General features: G+C 48.3%; 1 protein-coding gene across 3 annotated transcripts in view; it reads left to right on the plus strand.

Moving 5' to 3' along the window:
* Nucleotides 1-10,666, plus strand: part of TMEM51 (transmembrane protein 51) — a 56,470-nt gene extending 45,804 nt beyond the window's left edge. For 2 of the 3 annotated variants that reach the window (XM_044237215.1, XM_044237216.1), the window contains exons 2-3: nucleotides 6,649-7,200; nucleotides 9,531-10,666. In XM_044237215.1, coding sequence (XP_044093150.1) covers nucleotides 6,857-7,200; nucleotides 9,531-9,945 — 759 coding nt within the window. In that variant the 5' untranslated portion in view covers nucleotides 6,649-6,856 and the 3' untranslated portion in view covers nucleotides 9,946-10,666. The remainder of the gene's footprint in view (nucleotides 1-6,648; nucleotides 7,201-9,530) is intronic. The other variant, XM_044237217.1, reaches the window with a different exon arrangement.
* The last annotated feature ends 1,019 nt before the right edge of the window (nucleotides 10,667-11,685 follow it).

Below are 11,685 nucleotides of genomic sequence, written 5' to 3' on the forward strand. Positions count from 1 at the left end.
CAAGGAACCAAGCATGGGGCTTAAGACTAGCTGGGTAACAGAAGGACATTTTATATAGATTAGTTAAGGAAATCCTCACTGAGGAGGTGGCATTTGAGTAAAGAAGTAGCCGCACCAAAGAGACAGAAGGAAGAGTGTTTCAGGCATGGAAAACAGCAAGTACAAAGGCCCTGTGGCAGAATGTGCTTGGTGGAGTGAAAAACAGTACAGAAGCTATGGAGGGTTGGTGAGCCAAGAGAGAAGATAGGAGAAAGGCAGGAGCCAATCCAGTCTGGTGGGGCTTGAGGCCACAGCAAAGGAGTTTGGGATTTATGCTAAGAGTTGTGGAAAGGTGTTGATGGGTGTCAGAAATTCCTATTACAAAGTAATTTGGCCAGTGACAGGCTCTCTATAAGGCACCTGTGCAGTGTAAGGAATAATGTAATAAATAAACACCCATATATTGTTTGGTTTTACCTGGTTTGGAACTTCACATAAATGGAAACGTGCTGCATTTGCTTTTCTGTTCGATGTCACGTTTGTCAGAATGGGCCACATTGGTGCCCATGGCTATAGGTGACTCATACTCTCGGCTGTGTGCTAATCCACAGGAGAAAGCTGTCATGGCTTATCCTTTCCGGGTGCATGGCCTTATTTGATTTTCTAATGTTGAACCAAGCCTACATTCTTGGGATAAACCCAACTTTATTGTGATGCATTATGTACTTCTCTTTTTAAAAATTAATTTATTTATTTAAACTCAATTAACATATACATAACATGTATTATCATATGCTATATAGTATTTATTATATACTATACATAATCTACTAATAGTATATATAGCTAGTATTAGTTCCAGAGGTAGATTCATCAGTTACATGTAACACCCAGTGCTCATTCCATCACGTGCTCTCTTGAATGCCGGTCACCCAGTTACCCCATCCCCCACCCCCTCTCCCTTCCAGCAACCCTCAGTTTGTTTTGTAGGGTTAAGAGTATCTTACGGTTTGTCTCCCTCTCAGATTTTTGTCTTGTTTTATTTTTCCCTCCCTTTCCTTATGTTCCTCTATTTTGTTTCTTAAATTCGACATACGGATGAGATCATATGATACTGGTCTTTCTCTGATTGACTGACTTCGCTCAGCATAATACCTTCTAGTTCCATCCATGTCATTGCAAATGGTAAAATTTCATTTTGGGGATGGCTGAGTCGTATTCCATTATATTATATATACCGCATCTTCCTTATCCTTTCGTCCATCAGTGGACATCTGGGCTCTTTCCATAGTTTGACTGTTGTGGACCTTGCTGCTATAAACATTCGGGTGCACGTGCCCCTTCGGATCACTGCATTTTTATCTTTAGGGTAAATACCCAGTAGTGCGATTGCTGGGTGGGAGGGTAGCTCTATTTTTAACTTTGCGAGGAAGCTCCAGGCTGTTTTCCAGAGTGGCTGCACCAGCTTGCATTCCCACCAGTAGTGTAGGAGGGTTCCCTTTTCTCCACATCCTTACCAGCATCTGTCCTTTCCTGACGTGTTACTTTTTGGCCATTGGCCATTCTGACTGGGTGTGAGGTGGTATCTCATTGTGGTTTTGATTTGTATTTCCCTGATGCCAAGTGATGTGGAGCATTTTTTTCATGTGTCTGTTGGCCATTTGGAATGTCCTTGCAGAAATGTCTGTTCATGTCTTCTGCCCATTTCTGGACTGGATTATTTGTTCTTCGGATGTTGAGTTTGATAAGTACTTTATAGATTTTGGATACCAGCCCTTTATCTGATAACACCTCTGCAAATATCTTCTCCCATTCCATAGGCTGTCTTTTGGTTTTGCTGATTGTTTCCTTTGTTGTGCAAAGCTTTTTATCTTGTCCCAATAGTTCATTTTTGCTTCTGTTTCCCTTGCCTTTGGCAACCTGTCTAGCAAGAAGTTGCTTACTGCCGAGGTCATGGAGGTTGCCGCCTATGTTCTCCTCTAGGACGTGGGTGCATTCCTTTCTTACATTGTGGGATTCTATTTGCTGGCCTTTTGTTTAGGATTTTTGTCTGTGTGCAGACAGATCAGATTGGCCCGTCATTTTCCTTTCTTGCCTTGTCCTTGTTTGGTTTGGTATCAAGATGATACACTCCTCATCAAATGACTTGGGGGAATGTTTCCTCTTCTTTTAAGCCTCAGGGGCACGTATGGAAGATGGATGAAACCACAGAAAGGTCTGGTAAACACAGCTACCAGACTGTCATCCTTCTGTGGCCCCACTTTTTGGTACAGAATCCTGGTTTCTTCTGATACAGCTTTTCTCACTATATGTCCCAACCACACAGTCCAACCTATGCCCTCCCAACCCCTGTCCAAAAGAAAACACATTCCTCCCCCCATGAGCCCTTCACATTGAAATGCTCACAGCTTACTTAGAAAGCTGTGTTTCTGGTTTTTTACAGGTGGGTCCTTAACTCAAGAGTTGAGCATGAAGAGTTGTTTTCAAGCCAGGTAACAACAGTTACCTCTCTTAACTAGGGAACCTCTCTTAACTAGTTAAGGCTACTTAACTAGTTAACCACTGTTCTTGAATATCCAGGTATAGGATCACTCACTTATCCTTTAGGGCCGCCCCAAACCTGAGCTGTTGATGCGTCCAGCCAGAGGTGGGTCTAGCAGAGCGGGGACCCCGGTCTGCCCGCCAAGGCTCCTCTGTTTTAGGGATGTGTTGGAAACTATGTGATCCAAATCCTCTAGCACAAAATTAGCTTCTTTCCATATTTTTGAAAGGGAAAGAACACCTTACTAAATATAACATGGGTCAACAAGCCAAAAATGAGATAAACAGCCAGCAGCTGCAGCTCGGGGCTGGGTCCCACACCCTGGGGAGCCCACCGGGGTCCCGGACCCCAGAGGGAGAGGGCAGAATCGATGGGAATTGATGGACAAGTTTAAGTGACCCCTGGGCACATGACCCTGCCACGAGCCCCAAAACACCAAAACCTTCATTTCATTTTTTTGATTCTAAAAGCAACACATACACGTTTCTGTGTTTCCAGTTCTTACTCTCCCAGTAAGAAAAAGAAAATAAAAATCATTGTAATCCCGGTGCACAGAAAACAACTAAGACGACCATGGAATGCATAATTTGAGTGTTTTGAAATTTAATATGAAACATTAACTAGTGTTTCTCAGCCTTCCCCCTCCCAGTATTGTCCCCTAAAGAGTCTTTTTAGACATCGTTTTTGTAATCCCCCTACTTCACCCCTGCCCCGGTGAAATTTTAAAAGTGCAGGTATCCGGTGTGTCTGTTAATGTATTGTGGAGGGCCACAAACCACTGTAATGCGTAAGACTATTTTTACACCACCCCCAAGAATGAATTTTTGCCCCCACCCTGGCGGTGGTCTCACCCCATTAGGAATGCAAGCTTTTTTTTTTTTTTTAAGATTTTATTTATTTATTTGACAGACCGAGATCACAAGTAGGCAGAGAGGCAGGCAGAGAGAGAGGGAGGCAGGCTCCCGGCCAAGCAGAGAGCCCGATGTGGGGGGCTCGATCCCTGGGATCATGACCTGAGCTCAAGGCAGAGGCTTTAACCCACTGAACCCCCCAGATGCCCCGGAATGCAAGCTTTAAATAATATTAAAGAGCAAACCTTTCTAGAAGAACTTACTATGTGCTGGTCACATATAATTCTAAGTATTTAATGTATGTTTTCTTGTTCACTTATCATAACTCTTCTATAAGTGAATACCAGAAGGCTTTTGTCTCCAATTTTGTAGTGGTGGAAGCTGAGGCACAGAGAGGTTGAGTAACTTGCCTAAAGGCACACAGCTGGGAAAGTCCAGAGAGAGGATGTGAGCCAGGCAGCCTAGTTCTGAAGTTCACGTTGAACCACCAAGTTACGGTACCTTGCAACACCTTCTGATTGTAACAAGTCCAAAATACAGAAACAGAGTAACAGGTACACTTCCCAAGCCCTCTCTCTTCTCTGAAGCAATCATTGCTAAATTTGGAATGTGTCCCTTGTCCGAGATTTTTACATGCGTGTTTGTACATATGAAAATCTTTCATCTCTTATTTATTTTAACATAAGGAGGATTATCTGGTCTTCCTTCCTATGTATTCGTGTGTACAGATCTGTATATAGAATTTTTTAAAAATTAGAATCACACTGAACATACTGGTTTTTGGTTTGCTTGCTTGTTTGACTTTAAAATGTATCCTAAGCCAGCTTGAAACCATAGTTTAACAAGTACGTGTACTGTATTTCATTTAACCAGATTCAGATTATGGGCTTTTTAAAGAATTTCTATTTTCTCACTGCTACAAAGCTATGATGAATATCCTTGGTGTGTACCTAATTCTTAGAAGTTGGAATTACAAAGCCAAAGGGTATAAGCATTTTTGAAACTTCTGATCCTTCAATGGCAGCACTTCCCATCCGGAAAAATTGTTTGAAATCGCTTATCCCAGCACCATTGCCCACACCGGATATTATTGCCTGTTTTCCATCACTGACCATTTAACAGGCCCAAATGTATGAATCCTGACATTTTCATCTCTGTCAGTGACTCTCCTCTTGGGCCTGTTTAACTCACATGACAGGTAAGGCAAAGCTTGAGTGGAGAGAGCAGGAAGGGTAGAAGGTTCTAGTGGCCCCAGTCGCCAGTTGAGAGAACACACTGTCAGCCTCCCAGGGACAAGGCCTCCCTGTTGGGACCCCAGTAGGGGCTCAGGCATGGGCTTTTTCATCTCCTGCTTTCCTCCCCAGCCTCGGGCTGCACCTCCACACCCCCAAGCCATCTTCCTCCTCTGGCCTTGTCTTCGCTCCATTCCGCAGAACTGCTAAACCACTCATCCTTTCCTGCACTGGCTGTGAGTGGTATTTGGGAAACAGATACCCTCATTGGGTTTTGTAGGCTTTTCAGCTGGCCCCCAGCAACTGTCTGCAGTGGGATGGGATCCTTGTTCAGTGCCCTACATGCCTACACATACATGTTCACACATGAGTGTACATGTATAGTGGGGATGCACGTCTGCACATAGCATAGCACAATCCGGGTGCAGACCCTATTATGTGAAGTGGGGCTTCTCTCTCTCACAGAGACTTTCCACAGCCCCTCCAGCCCAAGTGAGGACACCCACCTACCAAGTGCCACAGTTTCTAGACTCTCTTCCCACTTTGTCATTATTCCTTGTAGACCTTTTCCTGCTGGCCAGGAAGCCCCACTAACCCTTCGCTTGCTCACCGGTGTCCTCCAGTGCCTAATGCTGCTTAGCAGATGCGCAGGAAATATCTGTGGCATGAAGACAAAAGAACAGACCTCAAGCTGACAAACGATATTATCCCAAATATATTTAGAGTATTTCTTAACAAAGTGGGCACTTTCAGATTGAGCCCGTTGTTTGATGAGAAAATATCTCTGCAGCATTGGATTTCAAGTGGCCTGGTTAGCCGTCCCTCTGGAAAGATTGGAAGGAATGCAGCATTGAAAATAGGACCTTGCCCATCCAAACATCCGTCAGGCTTTGCTGTTCTGCAAAGGTCACTGTCCTGGGAATAATGTATTGAGGACAGTTCACCCGGAAGGGCCCCGCTCGCTGGTCCTCCTGGTCCCTGGAAGCATTCTGAGCTAAACCTTCAGGTGACTTGTTTATCTGGCTCATTCTCCCAGCCCACACATGGTTGTAGAATCCCCAGATGGTGGGCTGCTCCCTTGAGCACAAGGTCTCTGAGCTGCTTTATGCGAAGAGGGTTTCTCGCCCAGCTAGGCACCACAGCTAAGATGGGAAATAAGGAGGCTTCTGCCCCTTTAAGAAAAAAAAAAAAAAGAATGCAAATTCTGTGATCCTGATGAAAACAAAACAAAAAAAAAAAAGAAAAAAAGAAAAGCAAACCTCCATGTGGCTGAAGGGAAACTAATCTCCCAGATGGCTTCAGGTGGCCTCTGTTCATTTCATTCAGTGATGTTTCAGCGGACATATCTGGAGCCCCGCCTTGTTCCAAGCACAGAGATGTGTCATGGGAAGAGAGACACTGGCCATGGTAGCCAGTGGTGGCCTGTGGCAGCCCACAAAAGGGGAAGCTGGGGGCGTGGGGTGGAGGGCGCAGAGAACTGCAGAAATGCTGGAGGGAGCTGTGCAGAGAAGAGCGAGGTGAGAGATGAAGGCGAGAGTTGGTCACACGCATGACTCCAGGAGCCCAGATTTTCTACTGCAGGAGATGGGGAGCCATGGAGGGTGGGGACCAGCCCCTAGGTTCTGTGCACCGGGATGTATCCCCGACCGATGCCTGTCGCCCAGGCCATCTGGGCTACTGACCACGGCTCATGCACGCCGTCGTTGGCGCGCCCCGCTGGACCTCGTGCCCGCTGAGACTGCCCTGCGCTTCCTTAAATTCCACAAAATGTTTTCAGGACCCGGAGCCCTGACCTCTCTGGTCTCCTGCATGGAGAGGTCTGGCTTTTCCTTTTCGGGTGGGGTGGGTGGATCAGCCCTCCTTCTGCAGGCTCGCAGAAGGAGCCGAGCGCGGCACGTAAGACATCTGGAATGCATCAGAGGCCCGGCCAGAGCCCGCAGCTCAGTCCTGCTCCATAACTCCTTCAGGAGGACGGGCACTGGGTTCACAAAAGCGTCCGGAATCCAAACTGATCCTCCTCTCTCTCTCTCTGCTTTCCTTCCAGACCTCTCGGCCGCAGCTGTCCACACAGGATGCCTCAAATTTGCTGGAAACCGTCCCTCAGGAGGTCAGCCGCTGTTTCTTTAGGGCGGCACTAGGGATTTCGTTCCTTGCATCGAAGGGGTTTTTGTTGTTCCTGCTGCTGCTGCTGCTGCTGCTCCCATTTATTTATTTTCTTTCTCTACACCGGGCCTCGCCCCACTCCCACTGGCATGATGGCCCAGTCTAAGGCCAACGGCTCCCACTACGCACTGACCGCCATTGGCCTGGGGATGCTGGTTCTCGGGGTCATCATGGCCATGTGGAACCTGGTGCCTGGGTTCAGCGCCCATGAAAAGCCGACCGCTCAGGGGAACAACAAGACGGAGATAGGCAGCGGCATTCTCAAGAGCAAGACCTTCTCCGTGGCCTACGTGCTGGTCGGGGCTGGGGTGATGCTTTTGCTGCTCTCCATCTGCCTGAGCATCCGGGACAAGAGGAAGCAGCGGCAAGGCGAGGAGATGGTCCACATCCAGCACCAGCCGGGGGTCGAGCCACACGCCCCAGAGGAAGACAGGTGAGAACGGGCTGACCACCTTCAGACCGGGGGATGGATGCACGCTCGTGAACACACACACACTCCTAGGGGTGACTGATGAGATTATTTTAGTCTAGGACACTCTGCCTTCCCACTTTCCCCCACTGGGGCTCTGAAAAGCAGTTTATCATTTTCCAAGTAACTTTATAGTTCTATAGTTTACCCAGTAATGCGGTATGAATGGACGACAAGTGTATCGAGATTCTGACACTGACCAGGAAGCTGCACGGGGCCCAGGACAGCCAGAGTCTCCACATGGGCTGTGTGTACATGCTTTGTATTGAAAAGGTTGGGAAGCAATGTTCTATTTGAACAAAAATGCCACAAACGTGTTTAAGAGATAAGCGCTACATCAGGGAACACATGAAGAAGTTGACATCCCCACTAGAAGAAGCCCTTGCAAAGGAATGTGACAGATGAGCACACCAGTAGGAAAACGGATAAAGGATACAAGGAAGCATCTCCTAGAATGTTCAGACAGTAGATGTTCCACCTCATTAGTCACAAAATGCAAACGAGGAAGGTGTCATCGTTCTTTGCCTGTCTTCATGGCCAGGACAGGCTGCCCCTGGTGTTGGAGAGCTGTAGGGAAATGGATCCCTGATGGGGGCAGTGACTGACACAGCCTTTCTGAAGAGGCAGTGAGAGGACGTATTGAAGATGTGTGTCCCTCTCCGTTCCGTTCCTAAGAGTTTACCCTTGGGAGGAAAAATCACGCAAGTACAAAGGAGTCTGTGCCCTTAGGTTTATCAGAACATTGCTTAGGACAGCAAAAACTGAGCAAGCGACCTAAATATCCATCATTCGGGCTAAATTTTATTTTTTAAAAGATTTTATTTATTTATTTGACAGAGAGAAATCACAAGTAGACGGAGAGGCAGGCAGAGAGAGAGAGAGGGAAGCAGGCTCCCTGCTGAGCAGAGAGCCCGATGCGGGACTCGATCCCAGGACCCTGAGATCATGACCTGAGCCGAAGGCAGCGGCTTAACCCACTGAGCCACCCAGGCGCCCTCATTCGGGCTAAATTATGGCATGCCCCCTTGGTGGCACTCTGCACAGCCATAGCTGACCTATATTTGCTATCGTGGGACCATATGCTCCACGGTGGGAAATGGAGGTAGCAGTACAGCGTCTTTGGGAAGGTCCTAGTCACATCAAATGTTGCAGCTGTGGGATTAGAGAGAGGTCTGGAAAGATGTACAACAGCGTGTTAACAGTGCCTATCTCCAGGTGGAAGGAGATGGGATAGTGTGCTTTTCTGCCTGAGGTTTTTTGGCATTGTTTAGATTTTCTGCAACTCTGTCATCTTTCTGGCGGGGAGGGAGTTGTTTTTAGTTTGAAAAAAACGAAACCCATTTTCTGATAATAAAAGATCACGCGTGCATATTCTAGAAGACTTAAGAAATACAGAAAAGAACAAAGAAGGAAAATCAGTCATCCCTGATCATCCACCCTAGCCATGAGCACACGTCTGCCCAACTGAAGTGAGAGGAAGGCAGGGACAGACAGGGAGGGGCTGATGTTGGCCATTATCACCCTACAGGTTCAAGGGCAGAGTCCTGGACTATGGCTAATGGCACTATTCCCTGCACATGTGTAAAAACAAAACCAAAAAATCACCCTGACTTACTGGTTTTCTCTTTCAACAGTCAAAGGAGACTATGCCTTTGATAAGACCTTCGAGCCTTACAGTGAATTTGGAGACAAAATTACAGAATAAGTTGAAATACTTACAAATTTTATAGCATAAATTCCTTCTCTCCCTGGGAACAACCACTTTGCTCCAGGCTGGCAGCTGGTTCATGTGTATTTATGTGGCCTTTGGCCAAAGGACCCAGCTTGGCACCAGAGCAGCCCATCCGGCACGTGGTTAAGGGTGAGGCTTAAAAGCAAAGGGGGTTTCACACTTCCTTGTGTTAACACTTCCAGACTGTCCAGTGTAGTCATTGAGGGTGGCATTTAGTTCCTGATGTCCCACTTCCCAAGTATATGACCAAGTCACATAACCTTGACATACCCATTTCCCCATCCATAAAATGGGTATAAAAATAGTAAATGAATAAAAATAATTCATTGTGTTGTTAGGAAGATGAGACTGGTTGATCCGTGTCAGAGTACTTAGCAGAGTACCCAACTCCTTGCACACAGTTGAAGTGTTAGCTTTGGTTACTTCTGGAACCCACTGGTTGTTTCCAAGTCTGGTATATGAGGACCCAGGGCTGACAGAGGATCCAGAGTTCATCCCCTCGTGATTTCAGATATCGCGGAGCTCCTGCTAACACTCTCTGTTGGTGCTTGTTGCCTTGCAGCCAGGAGGAGGAGGAAGAGGAGGAGGCCTCCTCCAGGTACTACGTCCCCAGTTACGAGGAAGTGATGAACACCAACTACTCAGAAGCGAGGGAACTGGACCAGAACCCCAGGATGAGCATCTCTCTCCCCTCCTATGAGTCCTTGACCGGGCCTGACGAGACGAGCCCCACGGCTGCCAGGGGCAACGCGGAGGCCAGCCCGGGGCATCCGCCCGACAGGCAGAACTCCAAGTTGGCCAAACGCCTAAAGCCACTGAAAGTTCGGAGGATTAAATCCGAAAAGCTTCACCTTAAAGACTTCAGGATCAACCTGCCAGACAAGAACGTCCCTCCTCCCTCCATCGAGCCTCTGACGCCGCCACCACAGTACGACGAAGTCCAGGAGAAGGCGTCTGATGCCAGGCCACCCGACTGACGGCGCCGTGCAGGTGTGTCCCTCCGGTCACTCACCCTCCACACCACGGACCCCCAGTGAAGCCACTTCAGCTGCAGTGGAGAAGCGGAGGGGCCAAACGTACACAGACTGATGTGGATGGGGGCAGGGGGTGCGGGGAGGGGCGGGGGGATCCGGTTACTAGGGACTGACAGACGTCCATGGGACCTCACGTGGCAGGTGCACTGGGAGGAGCTTCTGCCTCGGATCTGGGATGTGGACCCGGTCGGGGGCGCGGGGTACGCACCTTCCCTGTTGTTTCTCCCCAACTCTGAGTTGTTGGCGACAACACCTCTCTTTCCAATCCGGAAAGGACGCCAGCAGCTGGTTTAGGTTGTGATTTTGTTTTGCTTCCACTAGGACTGTTTTGTTTCAAAAAGAAAACAAGATAGGCCTTCGCTTTCTTCACCGGAGTCCTGCCTGAGCTGTGGGCAGGAGATGTGACTCAGCTTTCTAGAAAGGACACGGGGCTGTCCCGTGAATGAAGCGAAACAAGGGGCTGATCGATGGTGTGGGGGTGAGGCCCCCTGACGCTGTTCAGAACCCCTGAAGGATAGACTCTGATCTTAGGCATTACCAGGCCTCGGGCCCTCCAAGAACCACCTGCTTCAGGGGCGAAATAGGAGAGCTGTATGAGATATTTTATTCCTTCTAAAATGCCGTGCAAGTGAGCTTTTTATAATAAAATATTTTATATGTAGTACGTTTGGGCGCTGAGTTACTGTAGCAGCTCTTCCAATACTGACTTGCTTAGGACAGATATCCCTGATGGTCTTGATTGCTGCTGATCTGCACAAAAAACACTTTCCATTGCCAGGCACTGTGAGTATTTCACACGTGTTAGCCCATTTCATCTGTATCCTGGTATCACTGCCATTTGAAGGGTAGCTCCCAGAGGCTCAGGTTCAAGTGCCCCATGTCACATCGCTAGCAAGCAGCCGGCCTAGAGCCTGAGCCCCGTCTGGCTTCAGGGCCTGAGGTCTTTAAACGCTCTACTGTGCCTTTCAATGTCAAGAGCTTTTCTAGACTTCAAAGGAAGATCTGTGCTTCCCAAAAGCCAGGGCTACCCCATCGACCCACATGCCCGACAGAACGTGGTGGCTCTTTAGATGGCAGCTCCTACCCTCCTAAACGTGCTCCCAGCATCCCCCTCCTGAGACCCAGCCCAGAGAGAGTGACGGGCTGTATGCTCAGAAAGGCTAGATGAGCACGTCCTCGTTCAGCGGACCCAGTGCCTGCCTATGGAACCGGGGGAAAGCAGTAAAGCTAATGAGGATGCGCAGGGGATTGCTGATTGCTGAGGCCGTGACGTCTGGGACCAGGATCTTGACCATGGAGTGGGAGTCTGGGAAGTGCGTGAGTCCGGGGGTGCCTTCCTGGTACTGGTGAGCATGATGTAGAGTCTGCATGGCTGGAAGAAGAGTGAATTCTGAGGCCCTGGATGTTTCCTAAAAGCTCCTAAGAAGACAAGGGGGCGCAGGTAGGGAGGGAAATCACTCTTTATCTCGGGATTGGCAGCAGGGCCTAAATTCCCACCTTTCGCTTTCCTTATGCAAATCCATCTATTAGGAGGAAACTGCTTGTAGCTAAGACCCCAGGGGCGTGATCTGGTCACAGCCCACTCCGCAGCCCCGCTGTGGCTCTCCATGTATCAGGGGGCTGGTTTGTTCTTCTGTGAGTCTTTATGCTTCCTGGTGGGAAGACAAAGCAGGAGGAAAAAGA

Source organism: Neovison vison, chromosome 2, assembly GCF_020171115.1.
Source record: "Neovison vison isolate M4711 chromosome 2, ASM_NN_V1, whole genome shotgun sequence".
Lineage (NCBI taxonomy): Eukaryota > Metazoa > Chordata > Mammalia > Carnivora > Mustelidae > Neogale > Neogale vison.